The 17,672-nt window shown below is 42.7% G+C and overlaps 1 protein-coding gene across 2 annotated transcripts in view; it reads right to left on the bottom strand.

Moving 5' to 3' along the window:
• The window catches only part of LOC143168279 (sphingosine-1-phosphate transporter SPNS2-like), a 140,122-nt gene extending 123,561 nt beyond the window's left edge, over positions 1 to 16,561 (bottom strand). For both annotated transcript variants that reach the window (XM_076354565.1, XM_076354564.1), the window contains exon 1: positions 16,180 to 16,561. In XM_076354565.1, the coding sequence (XP_076210680.1) occupies positions 16,180 to 16,474 (295 nt within the window). In that variant the 5' untranslated portion in view covers positions 16,475 to 16,561. The remainder of the gene's footprint in view (positions 1 to 16,179) is intronic.
• Positions 16,562 to 17,672: the final 1,111 nt, after the last annotated feature.

Below are 17,672 nucleotides of genomic sequence, written 5' to 3' on the forward strand. Positions count from 1 at the left end.
CAAAATAAACATTCCTCCTTCACAATCAAACATTTTTCTACAAACCCACTACTAACGTTTCATAGCACGTTTGAAAAATAAATGGTTGCAGCCTATCAAGTAAAGCATTTTGCTTAAATTACACACTCTTCTTTCATAAAATTACAGAATGTGGTTTTGCCTTCTCGCCGTACCAGGGACTGCACAGAAGTGCAGTACAGCACTGTTACTGCTGCTGCTGCACCACATATGCATCCTGCAAACTGCTTAGGCCCAGTCTTCTGCTTCATATTGAACAACATAGAACCCCATTAATTTGTTCAGAAGCAGAGATAACAATGGTCAGCCTTATTGGCTGAGGGCTGCCAACAGCAGAGAAATCCTTATTATACATAAGGAAAGGCCAGTGAAGGAATTAGTGCATATAGATAGGCACAGGTGATCCATGTGCTAAGCAGAGACCTCCATTCTCCCGACAGTCATTGTTGTTACTCGTCTGCACAGAACACAGCACGACAGCGTCCTTAATTGCAATTCCTAACTGTAAATGGAAATTATACATAATTAGTGTATAACAAAAAAGCTTTCCCCAGGCTTTTCAGATTTGTTTAAAGTAGTCATGGATGCTTCTTAGTAAGCATCAAAACTCCACTAAATTTTAGAGCTGAGCAAAAAAGTAAAAATATCTGGAGCTTAAAGTATCTTTCTACTTCAAGACCGATCTCCATCCACAGGTTAGGTTATATCATAAGCTCTTCAAGATCTGAATAGTTTGGTTAATTGCATGTACTTGTCATGTCCTCTTACTTGAGAAATCCATACTAAGGTTATGAGTATAGTAACGGTTATAACAACAGGGGATGCCCACAGGATAAAATTGATGTAAAAAGCAAACAAAGAATAAGGTTTAGTTTCTCAGGGCTCCTAAAAAACACAACAAAAAACCCCACCAAGATGAAACCCAACTAAAATGATGAAAACCAGTTGAAAGTACAACTCAGATCCATCTCTCCTTTCATCTCAGCATTTCAAGTTTTCAGGCTTTATAGTAAGTGATACATTCTTTCTGTTTATGACATAACAATTAAACATATGGCCTAAAATGAGAGACTGGGTGCTAGCTGAAACTCAAAGCACGTAGCTAATGATTTCAAACCAGCCAAAGGTTCATAGCAGTATCCGACCCTTCCACTAGCTGATAGGAATTGAAGAGCAGAGCACATTATTTGGGAGATTCTTGGATTTTTGCATAGCAAACACCTCAGAATTTTTCCTGCAGTAGCTCTTGGTCTCACATTTTGAAGTGTCCTAGAAGAGGACAGCCTGGTTCTCCAGCACATCCTTCTGCTGGACGGTTACAATGCTGCTGAAGAACACAAACCTCTCTCTACAGCCAACATGTAATCCAGGCGCCTTCTTTACACATACAGTGGGCACCTTCTGCACCCCAGCACCCTGCTCATTGCCACTGCCTTCTCAGGGCTTTCTATTACAGCACAGCAGACAGCTTCTCATTCCTCCCCGAGAGGCAAGCGTCTCCACCTAGATTAAACAGAAAAAGACCATGCTGAGGAGTTTAAAACATTCAAAATTCCAGCTCAGAAAGAGAGAGCTGCCAGTGGCCAACATTTCTAAGGGCAGAATTACAGCATGAGGGAATTACAGATCTGCAGACAAACCAGCAATTTGTGAGGAATTCAAGTCACCAGAAGCGACAAATTAGGACCACAACGCTAACAAAATTAGACACAGTCTCCTTTTAACCTCATCTCTATTTTTAAGGGCTTTTTTTTTTTTTAAGGTTTTGTATTTGTTGTGTTGTTAAAGTTTCCGTGAAATTGGGCTGAGAGCAACTGTTTAGGAATGAAGTTTCCCTATAATTTACTCTCATTACCTTAGGATGTGTGAAAATATGCCCACGCCTGTACAAGGAGGTTTCTCTCAGCAATTTAACAGAGTCACCCAGCAAAGATAAAACTCAGTAGCAACATGAAAATTTCCATAATCTTTGCAAATACGCTGCTTGACAGGAGGCTGTCAGCTGTACGATTTTTTTTTTTTTTTTTTTTTTTTTTTGAGGTTCCCTTGCATTCTTCAGTCTTCTCTCCAGTTGGGGACATTGCTAGAGTCAAAAGGCAGCTCTTTCCCAATGTGACTCTTGCTCATCTACACGTCAATAGACTGAGCTATGGGAAAAAAAACAAGAACCAAGCTGATTTCCAACCCCCTCCACTCAATAAAATCACACAACAGCATCTTTAAAACCATGCCTGTTCACTTTGATAATTACCCTAACAGTCCATCTAAGCACAGCCTCTCAGCCCCCTTCTCCAAAGGAGAAACCAGAACCTGAAGGAGAAGGAGGAAACAGCTCATCTGCTGAATACAATGTTCGGAAACGTGAGGTGAACATCCTTCACCAAGGCAAGATGAATGTTCCCACCCAAGCAAAGAAAGGGTTCATATTTCATATATTTTCTATTGTTTGAGCTTGCTTGTACATAAGTAACCACATTTAGCAATCACCAACAGGAGATATTTAGCAGCTAGAGAGATTAATGTTTTTAACAGTACAATAGCAGAAGCAACAAGGCAGGCCGCACCCTGTTCAGTTCCACCAACGTTCTCCAACTCTGATACAGAGATCCACCCATCCATGGGTACAGTTACCTTTCTAACACCCACCAGTGAGATGTGCAACATCCACTGTCCAAATGAAAACATCACATGAGAATTATCCACAATGAGGGGGCTGCAGCAACAAACACCAAAGGAAACCAAACACCACCATTTGCTGCTTAGTCTAAGCAGGGCTCTTAGAAAGCTCCGCTGCACAATGCTGCCTCAATGATTTTCAATGATAGAGAGTGGATACAAAGTCTGTGTGGAATCAAACAATACTGGATTGAAACAAGTGAATAATTTGAAGTGTAAGATATTTAAATGAGATGGTTTCATGACATAAGGAAATATCCTGTAGGTACTGATGGAGACAGCGGTTTCAAATTTCCACATTGGAAAGTGTTGGTTTGACTCCAAGGGGTTCATCAGACAGTGAAAAGCATGACTGAAGGACTTGTGCAGGGCAGGCAGACCTGGCAAGTCTCACAGCCCAATGGCCATTTCACACTCGCATGCTGCTGCACCTCGCTCCTCCTCAACAAAGTACAGCTGCTAAGGCAGGTGTGTCTGGCACATAAGGTCCTGCATGGGGAAAAGGCAGCAGCCCTGTACCCCAGAGAAGGCACAACGCCCAGAAGATCTGAATAGAAACAGCAAGAAAGGCTTTACCAACCTACAATGCGTTTCAAATAGAAGTCTGCAGTGTTCCACAAGTGACTGCTACTGTCTTGAATGACCCAGCATTCTTGCACAGTTATCACTTGACACCAATTGCTGGTGATTTGGGTTGCTGCCTTTATGTATTTAACAGAAACCTCATAACACTGCCCTTTCTAGCTTTCATTACATGCACTGAAAGCACTCTTCAACTGGACCCTGTAAAAATATAATGCAGAGTGTTTCTGGACAAAGACAAGCTTTAGAAGACTGGCAAGGAATTAAGCATCCTTAAAACTATTAATTGAGATAGAAGGAACAGGGAACACTTATCAGCACAGGCTACTGGCACACAAGGTCATAGCAGCAGCCAGCAATGGCAGGTGCAAATGATGAAATCTCTGTGCAAATTCTAGAGGGACAGCTTTCTAACAGAGGAGCTCTTCTCCACGGGGGCTGGTGCCACTGTTTAATTTGATTACACACAAGTGAGAGCCTGGGGGAGGGAGAGAAAGAGTGAGGACCCTCTAAGCACCCATGCTGAACTTAAAGGGCACATGCAGCTGCAGTCTCGGCAGCAGGGGTACTGAACAGTGGTCCACAGCAAAATTACAGGGGGATCAGACAGCTGACATGGCATGATCCTTTGGTAGACAAAAAATTACTTGCTTTCCCCTCAGCAAACCACATGCCACATAGCAATTTTGACTGAAGAGACACTACCCCAGATTTAAAGGGAAACTAATCTGTTAAAGAAATCTATCACAGAGCAGGAGAGTCTGGAATCTGTGTGTTGAACACACCACCACACACCCAGACTGACACTTCGTCCATAACACTTGCGGGTGCTACACTCTTCCAGCTTACCACCAACCAAGTCTTTTACTACCTGGCTTTTTAAGAGCTGCCAAGAGACTCTTTTCTAACCGTAACTTGTAACCGAAAAATACCTAAAGCGTGCTCTTGCTTCCCTCTAGCCCTGAAATCTTATAGAAGCACCCTGGGACTGTTTCTTTAAAAAACAGAACAATTCAGCCTCTGTTGCATTCTGGGTTAAAAGGGGAAAAAAACAAAACAAAACAAACCCCACCAGAGTCTAGGATCAGGTCCTCCAGACTAAGCCCAAGAATATCACTAAAGAAGAAAATTGCTCTTGTGAGATATTTAGTTATAATTTTTTTTTTTTTTAAACCTACCTTAAAATTGTCATGACACTACCTACCGGAGTCTAAATTATACCTTCAAAATTATATGTATTAATATCTAAAGCGTGTAATTATAAAGGAGCAGATATATTTTAGAAACACCATTCTTATAAACCTATTTTTTAAAATAGAAGCTTTCTACACAACTAAGATCTGTATTTTAGGTCTCCTGTCTTTACAACTCAATACTAGCAGAGGCAACTGGAGTCCACATGTTCCAATGGAAGCTGCAAACAGTGAGCTTCTATATTATGTCAACGGCATTGATAAAAAAAAAGAAAAAGCAAACCTCACTCCTGCAGAACAAAAGAACCCCCTGAAAACAGCGGAAAAAAACTGTGCTGCTAATAAATTTTCTTCTTACCAGCTTCCTTCACTAAAGTCAAACTCATGCAGGCAAAAAGTTTTATGTATTTGTTTTAATCTACCAAGAAAACCGAAGCACTGAAAAATACCAGTTTTGCCAGCCAGAAGTGTGATTAATGAAGTTTACAAACAGCTTAATTATCAGATCAGTGATTTAAATCCACTAACTGGTGATGTCCACACCATGACTGATCCTACCTGTTGTTTTCTAGCAGTCTCTGCACAGAGACCAGAGGCTGAACGTCTACGACTAGACAAACTGAACTCTCCCACTGCTGGGCTTGTTCTGTATACACAAGCCTCTTGCCACAGATAGCAATTGCATAGGAAATCTCTCCCACTCAAGACTGAAGCAGTTTGTACTTCAGTTGCACAAGTCTTCGAGTGAATAAAACCAAACATCATCAGGTTACAAAGTCCAGTAATTCCTAAATGGTGATGAATATATTTCCTAGTCACATAGAAAATATGAAGGGATGGTATAATAGAGCTTGACTAAATATTTAAATCAAGAATGTTAAATCCTCATTCAGATTGTATTGCGTGTGCTTACAGATGGAAACCTCTATCCAGCCACTCGCATAACTTGCGCTTTTATTCAAACGTTAGCTCTACTACTAATTTATTCTTGTTAAAGTGGCTTTCAGCAATGCAAGTGATTTAAATGTATACTTGTGAGGCAAATGTAAGCTTGCAATGATGTACAGAGTTTGACATTTATACCATTATATATTTTTGAATGTAATATGGCTACAGAAGCATTACTAATTTTGAGTCACTTCCAAATGAGAAAAGAGAAGTTTAACAAGAACAATGAAATGCAGAGCAGAAGTGATTTACCTTTCTCTCCTTCAGCTACTGTTGCAATCCCTTTTGATCCACAGTCCAAAAACCTGATAATTTTGGTAGCTTTGTAATAATTTAAAGTACACCCACTGCACCTTGAATAGCTGCCCAAAGTGAGCCTTAATATCACATGCATCTTAGCACACCTTTGAGGGCAAAGGTAATTTTAACCCTACTTGGAAAAGTGTTTTGGCTTGTAAGAGCTTTACTGAAGCATGACATGAGAGATGAAGAACCTCTGGAAGGGCACTATACAGCCACTCAACAAATGTGTTTTCACTAGAAATAAGCTCCAAGAAGCAACAGCTGTTCTCCCTCCACTGCATCTAACTTTGGAGACATACAGGTTTAGAAAGATGCCCCACTTCTCCAGTGCCCCCAACCCCAGCAACTTAAGAGTATGACCCAAAACTTATTTAAGTAGTGAAAGGTCTACCCAATTTCATGGGTGTTAAAGCACATATGAAACAGTGCACTAGCTTCCAAAACTGGTCACACATCTATGCTTACAAAATAACTGCAAGCGATATCCATTTATGCCAAGCTGGAATTTGCCAACATGTAAGAGGTGCAGATTATGACTACCTAAAAATACGTGTTTTACAAAGGAAACGGCAAGTGACCCAAAATTTTAGCAGTTCTACCAAGACCCTGCTATAATGAAATAAGCAAGAGAAGCAAAATCATTAATTTTATTGCTTTTTCAGCACTTCTGTACAGTTCAAAGTACATCACAGAGCCGGCAAGCACACAGCAGTACGTGCTAAGGAAGCGTTGCAAACTGCTCATGAGCATCCAGCACCTGCATACATATAAAAAGTAGATTAAATGATCACAGAGATAAATGAAATAAAGTTGGTTATTCCCTCGACAGCTAAAAAATGCTGTTGGGAGAAAGGCAGGGTGGAAAAGGCAGAAGATGTACTCTGCACAGTGGGTGAGTGTCCAACCTTCGGCCAGAATTAGCACCCAACAACCTCACATTCTGACCAGTGACTCAAGGTTTTTCATTAGGAATTGTGTAATTGTTTATGCAGCCTGTATGCAAGCACAGATGAACACACACACCAGGATTCCTCTCATTTAGAGGGAAAAAAAAAAAAATCTCCCCTGCCTTAATACCAGTTGGGAATAAAACACACACTAGTGCCCCAAACACCAATTGATCATCAGAAGCTCAGGCATCTCAGCACATTGTTGTTATAGTAAAAAAAAAAAAAAATCAACGTCTAGAAACCGGCACCTTAGTATTTTCCATATCTTATTATAGGAAGGTCATCATGGAGAAATCAATGTTTGCCCTTCCAAACGCTATTACTCAGGTACCTTGTTTGGTACTTCTGAGTTACAAATTCCTCAAAAATTGCAAAGGGAAAAAAAAAGTCTCATCTCCTAGTACTATCACATTACGCTGCTTTTTGTCCTCCTCCTCCTCTTCCCCATCAGAGAAGGGACTAACACATCCAAGACTGAGCTGATCAGGAACTGTCAGTTTTAATCAGAGCATTGTAGCTGTCAGTAACCAGTGGCCCTTGGGTATTTTGTTTCCTGAGTATGTAAAAGATTGTTATCCTGAAAATTAGTCAGCATTTCTGGCTGCTAGATGGAAATAACAAGACTATTATAAATGTTGTAACATTGGTATAGCTGCAGCAGTATTTGAGTTCTAATAGCTTAACACACAAACACATGCACTAGCCACTCTACGAGGCGCACTGGTGCATTAGAAATCATTTTTCCTTATTGCATAGTTTGTTTCCTAACTTACACAGTCAGCATTTATTAACAGTGTTGCAATTCTATATTAATTATTATTTAGCACTGACAGTATGCCTGGAACTGCACAAAATTAGTCCCTGCCCCAAAGTGCTTAAGCAGCCCTGATTCAGTGTCCTGTAACCAACATTTCATACACCAACCTGCTCAATTGCTAAAGCCTGGATAGCTGACCAAATTATTTAACTTGTGCTGCTCAGGACAGCCAAGCCCCAGTGAGTCTAGCTGGGATAACGTTTACAAGCACAAGCCTGTTGGAGAAAACCACCCAACACTAAAAGCAATGTAAAAGTGAGAATCTAGTATCTTGGGGGGTGGGGGGAATCCTGTCAGCCTCACATTTCCAAATGAAAAGTCTCACTGAAGAGGTACACAGCAAGAGCATGCAGTGGTTTGTAAACTTCCCAAACTGCACACCTGGTAGCAGAACTGTGCTAAAGCAACTATATACACCAGCCTAAACGCAAGACGTCCAAGGTCATCGCTACAACACAGGCACGAATCATGAAATACAGAGGTGACAGGCAGAAAGAAGTGAAAATTGCAAATCAACAACAGGGCAAGACTCCCCCTTTCAGATCTGTACTGCTTTGTGGGCACACTCTCCCAAAGGATCACTTGTCTGAAATGAGAATATGCAGAGAGAGCAGATCATCAAATCACAGGACAGCCATATGAATCAAAGTTAACCTTCGGGTAGGTTTAATTCAAGCCCTGCAGGTTTCACAGAGACAGAAGTCCTGTTGACTCTCTCAGTTCACCCACTCTTGTTGTTTTCCATGTTGCCAAGAACACAGGGCTCACATTCTAAGACAATAATGACATGTTTCTAATACGAATAAAGAAAATGGAAAGCTATGAAACAAATAATTAACTGCATTCTGTTATTTACATAATTATTGGCAGAAGCCTGAAGGAGTAAAATGGATTACTGCAGTTTTGGTTCAATGCGGCCTTAAAATAAAAAAACATCATCACATGCCAAGGCTGAAAGGATTTTCATTCCAGCATGTGGTTCTCTCTCATTTTGCCAGCCAAGCTCCAAGCTGCTACTGCAGCTACTCTCCGTATAACCCTGATCTTTTCCCTCTGCTGTTCTGTTCAGCCTCTGCAGTTGCTGTCCACCAGCAGAAGCATAGGAAAGGTATTAAAAAAAAAAAGCCTGTAGGAGATAATATTGTTCACCAACAACACAACCCTGGTATGTTCATATTGCTGAAGCCTGAATTTAGGTCTGGCAAGGCATAAAGCTGAGTTTTTCTTCTGTACTTCTCTCCCTTCAGCTAAAATTGCTCCACGATTTCGGTTGTGGTAGAAGATCAACAGTTCTGGAGAAGGATGATTGATATTTATTCCCTCAAAAACAGAAGTACAGAATAGGTGGGAGCAGCTACATTGCTCTCATGACATGCTTCATTGCTGTCTAGAAGGATCAGCCTGACAGAAGAACTCAATGCCTTACTCTGTCATTTTATATATTGAGAGATAACATGGTGGTTCCCAGCCACATCTTGTGTGGAGGCTTTCATGAAACACAGCATCATGAAGAGTGGAAAGAGACCACCACAGGGTCCTGAACAGCTCATCCAAGAGCCTTCCAAAAGAAACCTTCAGCCACTCCTGACTGACAATAGGTCCAAAGCAATGACCTCAGAAGTGAAGGACTCTACATCCCTTTAGGCATCCAGGATCCCTCACATTCTCACTTTCCTGATTATTTATACTGCTGTAAAACCAGAAGCACGGAAATTAGTGTTCCCTCCCTTTCCCTTCCTTTCCCTGCAACCCTACAGAAATAGCTGAGTTACACGAGACAAACACCCACAAAATAACAATGAAAACAGATGTGTCAAAAAAAGAAAAAAATATTTATGAGATGCCTACTGTGCATGCCAATTCTAAGTAAAGTACTCGTCCAGTCTATGAATAGCACGGTGCACTATTTTAGTAGTAACAAACTCAAAGGGAGGTTCTAGTAGTTAGAGCTCAGAACTAAGGGTTTGGGAGGTTTTTTTTGTTTGTTTGGGGTTTTTTTGCCTGTACCTGTCTCAGATTTGCTTTTTGACTTTCAGACCAAGAATTTCAGACCAGTTCACCAAAAATGCAATTTTCAGGTGAGGTTCATGCCAAGTTCGGTACCCGAACTTCTCTGGAAACCACCAGTTGTTCACCTCACTTGTACCTCTCCAGGCTCTGAGCCCAAACCCAAGTCCATTTTGCTCAATTCCCATTAACTTCCATGGCCCCTTAGGCACTTCACAGGTCCTTTGTAGAACTCATTTTGAACATACATTTTTTTTTTTCTAGAACACTCATCACCCTACATCCATAGTCCCAATTCCCAGAAAACACTCTCAGCCCGCAGAAGGGCATCATCCATTTCCAACAGACTTCTTCATGCTTTCTCCTGTGATGCTCATCATGTTTGGTAGATGCTGTCTGTAAACACTTGCTGAAAGCTCCTGTTGCCTTCCCTCAAATCCCTCCTCACTCTTTGGCTACGCTGCCTACCAAATAAGTCATATCTGCTAATCTCCTAGGGCCCCTTACACTAACCAATATGTCTCTTGTCTCCTTCAGACTCTCCCATCCATGGCCTACAGCTCTGTGATATCTTGTGATATACATGGATTATAAGTACCTTGGGTGCACCATCTGATTCAGTAGAAGCTGCACAATAATGTCCTGGTCGATAATACACATAAAGCAATGATGATACAAACAAGCAACTCGGCAAGAGTTCTGATCTCTGAATTTCCTAATTTCTACCTGTACAATAAAATTATGGTTTCCCATTGAATCTCCTGAATAGGTACCATGAGCCTTTATTAACAGTTATAAGGATCCTCAAGACCTTTACAAACCTTATTTGATTCAGGCAACATATAACACCACCTTTCAATCACAAGTTCCTCAGCACTTGAAAGCCTAAGCAAGAGCTATGGGATTTCGTATTAGGAGAAAAGTCACCAGCTTTTAACAACATCTATTGAACTTAGTAGCCCACCATGCTTCCTAATCAGCAGCTTATTTGCTTCTGATGTACAGTCTAGCAGAAACAATAAAGAATAAATTTATAATATATAGGAACAACTGAAAACAAGTTGACTGATAGAATTTAACCCTATTACAGCTTGGCACAGTATCTGAAAAATCCTGAAGGAATGATTACAGAATTGCCACACTTTTGACCAGAGAAGCTTTTCCACACAGCTTCTGATATTGACAGTCTCAGAGATCAAGGGACTAGTAAGATCATCACATTATTCTTAAGAACACACTCAATATTTATGAGGATCTTCACTCCACGTAATAAAGGCCACATTCACTGACTGTGATGACTTGGATGCTTTGGGGATAAAATTAATCAACATGCATGAAAGAGGACCTCAGAGTCAAACAGGAAAATCTGCACATAATAAAAGAGATAGTAACTATCTGGCAAACCTACATCACAAGGAAGAAAAATACTATGATTAAACATAATAAGACTTCACTTGAAATGTAAAATACTCTGGAACAAATCCTGCCAATTCGCATAAGAACCAGCAAACAGGAAGCAGCTGACTATGCAATAAAGCCCATCACACAGGGAAAACACAACATTAGAGAACTAGATGCTACTATACAGTCCTTGTCACTGTGCTGCAGAGTGCTTTCTATCGCCTGCTTTTGAAGTGCATGAGGTTCAGTCCTTCCAGCTTCTGCTCACAGTGCAGTACTTCTTGAATTTTGAGCCAGTAACATGTACTTATTGTCCAAGCAAAACATTGTCGTCCTTTTGCAAATTCTCACATGCATGAGCTAGTGGCACTGCTGGCTCAAGTAGGTTCTGTCAATAGTCTTTTCTAATACTTTCCAACATTACACTCCTTCCACAGCTGAGTCCTAGGTTGAGATTAGCTCAACAAGAGAAAAAATGAAAAGCTTGCACTACCACTTAATGGTTCCCTCCCTGAAACTATAAGCACTAAGCATAGTCTTGTTACAATGGGAATAAGGGGCTCTCTTTGTGCCATTACATATATGAGATCTCAGGCTGCATGAAGATCATGCAGTATTAAACATGCTATGAGGTAACATATTGCTATCACCAATGTGAGCTCACAAGTTAAATAAAAAAAAGCAGGTTTTGCTTATAAATTCTTGAATGTTTTTGCACTTGAGAGTTAGTGTTGAACCTTTCCTAACCCTTCAGTTATAGCTTGTACTACATATTATTGAAAGTTGAACGTCAGGTTTAAAACTCATTTGCATGTATGTTTCTTCAAATAGTATTTTATTTGCAACTATGTGTTGTAATGAGGCTAATTAACACAAATATGGTTATTAGCAAGTTAGACATTTACAGGACAAAAACAGCAGACCAAAGCCTATGGCGTACTGTGTCACAGGGATAGAGGACCTCAAGGATGAACTAATACCAGCCAAGACTCTGCCACTAACTACACTACCACAGGCAAATCGCCGACACTCTACAACTGTTTCCCCTTCTGTAGTGGGATAGTAAGACTCATTTACTTTGCTGGGTAGTTCTCCAGCTTAATTAAATCATTACCTTTAAATTAAAGGCACTACAGAAATGCCAGGAAGTAGCATCTGAATTAGAAGGAGGAGGTGACACCCTAATGAAGCAAGACTATTTTCATCGTCAACAGCAGGCATAGTAAAAGGTCATCCATGGCATAATTGTGAAAGCACATTCCAAGCTTCTGAAGGTAAGATGACTTTTCCCAAAGCTTCATTAAGGAAGAAGGTATGTCCCAGCATCACCAGATGGCTGAAATGCTGTAGTTTCACAGGTAATCTACAATGGTTTCATTACTGCTAGTTTTCCCTTTTCCTTACTCTTTGCTTTCCTAATAGCAGCAAAATATCACGGCTCTTGAAAGAATGCTTCTTCCACAGGCAACTGTTTTCACTGTGATCAAAGACCTATTACGAAAATTGCAGAGGATCACTTCCCTTCAAGTCAGGAGTGTTTAGCACAGAGTTTTCAGTCTTTTCTTTAGAAGAGCCACAGTAGAGGCACTCCCACTTTTTGTCTGGGACAGCTTCTCCCAAATATCATTATATTTTAACATTCCCCATACACACTGGAAATTTCCAACTCTGTGTAAACATAAGGACATTACTGAAAGATCCGCTATTACTGCAGAGGCTTTTTATTTTTAAAGTATTGGAAGAAACTTATTCTTAAACAGTAAGAAGCAGGCCAGTCGTCAGTAGAGGCCCAGTTTCATCATGTATTCCCAGAAGAGCTGCAACTTAGGATCAGGTGTGAAGCTGTATATGTCCTGTATCTCAGAAACTGCACTCGAGTTCTGTCATGGAACATCCCAGATACCAAGAGGCACATCCCACCCTAAAATCATTTAGTCCATACTGGGAAGCCATTAAACCAAAACTAGGGAAACAGGCAGCTACTTCCTTGTTTGTTACACCTGAAAAAAGATTACCCAAGAACAACTCATTATATACAATGTCTTTGTATCCAGAGTGTAAACACCACGAAATACCACATTTGCTGTCTACTTTTTCACAATGCAAAAGCATTTGCTTTTTACTTTTAGGAGCGAGATGTGCTATAGGAGAGGTCAGCCTAGAGTTTTCTTTCTATTACATAAGATCTCCTCGCATTGACTGGACGCATATTATTTAGCTTCTGTATGGTTATGTTAAAAAAGAGTGGACGATACTCAGGGAACTACATTTGCAACAAAGAACTCCATGTATGATCTTTTTTTTCCTATTGACTAAAAATATACTAAATATATACTTATATATACTTATTATATATATACACTAAATACATACTTTCTTTTTTTTTTTTCCACTTGCATTTGTGACCAGAAAGACCAAAATGGTTGCAACCAAGTTTTCAAGTAAGACAGAAGATGTACTTCTTGTATCGTGCCCATAAAACTGGATTCTCTGTTTGCTTATGTCCGTCTGTCAGCTGCCTACTAACTGCTTTTGAGTCCACTGACCTGCTTTTGACTAAATTTGACAGCAGGAAGAAGTCCCAAAGCTCACAACACTTTCATTTAAAAAAAAAAAAAATTGTTTAGTAGAGGAGAGACTCTTATAAGACAGGAAGAGAAAGGTTAATGACAAAGGTCAACTCTTACTTGATGTCAGAGAACCCACAGGAGGGATCACCCTAGAGACACAAATCCTCAGGAACCAGTTTCCATTGGGACTGCTGCTCTTCTAACACTTGTTTCAGAGCTGGAACCAGAAATTAATTCCAGTTCTCACAACAGTTCACTGGTGTTAAGTAAATCATAACTTCTGATGCTACTTCCCCTGCCATAATGTGGCTAGTGTGGAACTCCCTTATTACATTGCTGCAACAATTCATATTTGCAATGTACTTTGAAGGCCTGAAGAGTTGTATTCACTAATTATTACCTGTCTTGAGACACAAGCTGAATATTCAACGTGCTAGCTTGATTCATATGTAAGCGCACGTCACATAAGCATGTGGTATGGCTAAGGCTCAAAATATAAAAGCAAAGATTGCTTTTAGAGAAGACTTTATAATAATGTCAGTTTTGAGCTCAAAAACCATAATTTTTATTACCACAACTCTTCTATTAGACTGGATTTAAGTTATTCCTTGTTTTGGATTAGCACTTTATAAGACATCAGCTTCAAAAATAAATACCAATTGACAGAAGACAAAAAGATCATGTAAAATTTGATTCTGTCCCCAAAGGAAAATCTGATGTCTGAGATCTTAAACCTTTGATATCAAGCTGAAAGCTAACAGATAAGTTCCACAGGACAGTTACTGGGTGCTGCAAAACCAGAGCTTATCCTAGAAATACTGGCAATCATAGCATTAGGACCGGCAATACTACATCACAGTAGGCAGGCATTTTTATCTCCTGGTCAGGCACTTTCCAGCCTTCCCAGAAATGAAGATGCTTCTGCCTTCCTTTGCCAGAGCACCCCATGCCTTCTGTTCTTGCAGGCAGAAAAATCAGACGATAAAGGTCTTGCTGAAAGTACTATAGCAAATAGGTGAACAAGATAATGCTTTCTCAAAAAAAAAAAAAAAAAAAAAAAAAGACTGAGTGTGCATGAGGGGGGGCATAGCTTCCTGAAAAAGCAGCTTTCCGCGCATTAAAGGAAAATGGTGCTTTGTGGCAAGTCTCTTTACTAGAGAGATTCCTATTTGAGGGTGAGGGAGCAAACTACAATTTCCTTCAGTAATAACAGATCAACCTTTTATCTTCAAGCTTCCTCCTGTAACATACTGACTACCAACCAAGTACTCAATACTTCCCAAGACTGGCCTTTACACTTCCTGAAGGAGCGAGCCCTGTCTAAAAATAATAACAAAAAGCCACAGTGTCAGTTAAGTTTTCCTTCTAATCCTCCCCATCTCCCTACTCCAGACAAAACAAAGCCAACCTGGCCAACTTATTCCGACAACAGTGACTAGATTTATGTCCCTTGCACCCTATCGCTGCCCTACAAACATGTATTATTTTAATGTAGTATAAACAAATACACTGCTTTGTTTAATACCACATTGAGTCCTAGTGATTAAAATATGTATACGCATAGAGCAAAATTTATACATGCACAGATCCCTTTGTAAGCTCTGAAGATAAAATTATCAGTATTGCCAAACACAGAGTATGTATTATATTTTAATTACATGAGACAGTTGAATACCAAAAAGCCTACTTCATTTCTAATTAGAAAAAGTTCAGTAATCATCATCTTCCCTGCTGTTACTGCCTGACAAGAATAGATGAGGAGTCCCCTCTAGGGACTATACAGTAAACATCCTAACACACATTTGTTTCGGAGCTGAGCTTCATAGTAGTAGTACGAGGCACTTAGCGCCTTTCACACAGTACGGCTGATAAAACACATCCATCGGAGTGCATGATTTTACAACGTTTACCTCAAGAAAAGAGACGCTTTGCGAGTGCGGTGCAGCTGCCTTGCTGCTCCTTCTGCGTATCGCTCCACCGCTAGCCAGCCAGCAGAAACTATCAGGCAGCTCTGTTGTCACCTACTTGCGAGTTCTGCAGAGAAGGGACCCTCCTTGGCAAAGGACTGAAGGACAAGCCTGGATTTTCAGGCTGGAGGGACTCAGCAGAAACAAAGCAAAGGTAATACGCTTCAGTGCTGTTTTCACCCACAGAAACAAAAGTGATCGCGCTCCTCTATTTCCCCCGTTTCACAGCAGACCGTATTTATCCGACAGCAGCTGCACCTGTCGCCCACAGCATTTATACTATTCATAAGCTCAATAACGCTTCTCCCATCAGCCCCCAAAATCACATAAAGTATCCTCCACGTTTGCCAGCCCTACCCGGCATCAGTCCTTTCCGAAAAAAACCCACCAAACGTTTACTCCGCTACCGAGCCCAGCCAAACAAAGGCCACCTCCTTTTATTTTCGATAAAATTCAAACTAGAGAACAATGCCGGAGGGTCTGCACAACGGGCACCAGCCGCAGCCGGCCACACCGCATCCCTTACGACTTACTCCAGCTCGGGCACGGCGAACCGGAGCCCCCGGCCCGGCTCGGCGGGCGAGCCCCGCTGCCCCCCGCCCGCGGGACGGCCCTACCGGGCGGGCGGCGGTGGGGACGGCGGTGGCCGCACCGTGCCCGAGCAGAGGCTGTCCCCGCGGCGGCAGGGGATGCCTCCCGCCGCAGCCGGGCCCCCTCACGGGGAGGGACGCCGAGGGGTGCCCTCACCTGCCACCGTGTACCGGTCCAGGTAGTTGAGCACGTTGCCCACGCTGAGGATGCCGGCGGCCGCCACCCGGGCCCGGCCGAGGCTCGGCGCCTTGTGGCGGGCGGCCGGGCGCTCGGGGTGCTTGCCGGCCGCCGGCGGGTTCATCCTGCCCGAGAGGGTCTGCACCTCGCCCTCGGCGCCCCGGCCGCAGCAGCCCCGCTCGCCGTCCTCCTCCTCCTCCTCGTCGCCGGCTCGGAGCCGCCCGCCGCAACCCGGGCTGCTGCCGGAGGAGCCGTCGCTTTCCAGGCACATCATGGGCTGCGGGAGGCAACCGCGGCGCGCAGGAGCCCGCGCGGAATGACCGGCGGTGAGCGCTCAGCGCCGCATCCCGCGGCCGCCTCAGCCGCCTGCCTGCGGGACCGGCCGCCGCCGCCGCCTCTGACAGCTGCCCGGGCGGGGCGGGGCCCGGCGCAGGCTCCGCCCCCGCGCGCCCCGTCCCGCCTCGGCGGCCGCGCGCAGCCGCGCGCGCCCCGCCCCAACGGCCGCCGCGCCCCGCGCAAAGGGAAGGGGAAGGGGTCTCCTCAGGCCGCCTCGGGCTGCCCCTCAGGGCCGGCACCTGCCCCTCGCCCCCGGGGGACTCGGGTCCTACCCGCTCGGCATTGCCAACGTGGTGGGACTAAGTAATCGGTTCCCTTTATCTAGGGTTTACTATTCTAAAGCACTGCGCAGCGGCTTGGAACGCATCGATTGGCAGAATGGTGTAGTTAGCTGGGGAAAAAAAAACCAAACCCAAACAAAAAGAAGGACTGAAGCGATACTGGCTTGTATCCAACAGTAAACTCCACGTGGGTCACAAAGCCAGATCTGAGGGGTGAGCCTAACAACAAACAGGTACAAAAACACATTCTTCCCTACTTTCAACCCCCAGAACCATCTACAGTCACACAAGAGGCTGCTGTCGGGGAAGGGACGATGTTGTGAGGCAGGGTGAGGGCATGCTGGAATGCACGACCAGCCTCGCGGCTTCCTGCTTGGCCCCAGACGATTTTCCTATTACACAGAAGTTGCTTCCTTTGAAGATGCGTGTTGTTCCTGAAGCAAAATTGCTCCAAGACTCCCCCCACTGAAAACAGTTTCATCCTGCTCCCTATATAGTTCCACCTTTGAGCTAAGAACAGCCAAGAGAAATTTCATTTCAAAAGAAGTCTTCAAAGAGATAAAAGTGTTCACAACCAGAGTGGCTCCAGCCTGTCACACCTGTAATAAAATTACAAAAGCTAACTAAAAACAGAGACATAAAATGACTGCTAGAGAGCTCACATGCACTTGTCTAAGAACAGTAGGTTACGATTTCAGATTTCTCTCAGTTTGTTGATCCTACCTACGAAACCATATCACAATTAAAGCCTTTGTCTCCAGGATACGCATTTAAACAAAAACCCTGTCACCTACCTCCGAGGAAACCGGAGTTACTCACAGCACAATCTGGTGTGTGCTCAACATACCTGGCTTT

This window comes from Aptenodytes patagonicus, chromosome 17 (assembly GCF_965638725.1).
Source record: "Aptenodytes patagonicus chromosome 17, bAptPat1.pri.cur, whole genome shotgun sequence".
NCBI classification, from domain to species: domain Eukaryota; kingdom Metazoa; phylum Chordata; class Aves; order Sphenisciformes; family Spheniscidae; genus Aptenodytes; species Aptenodytes patagonicus.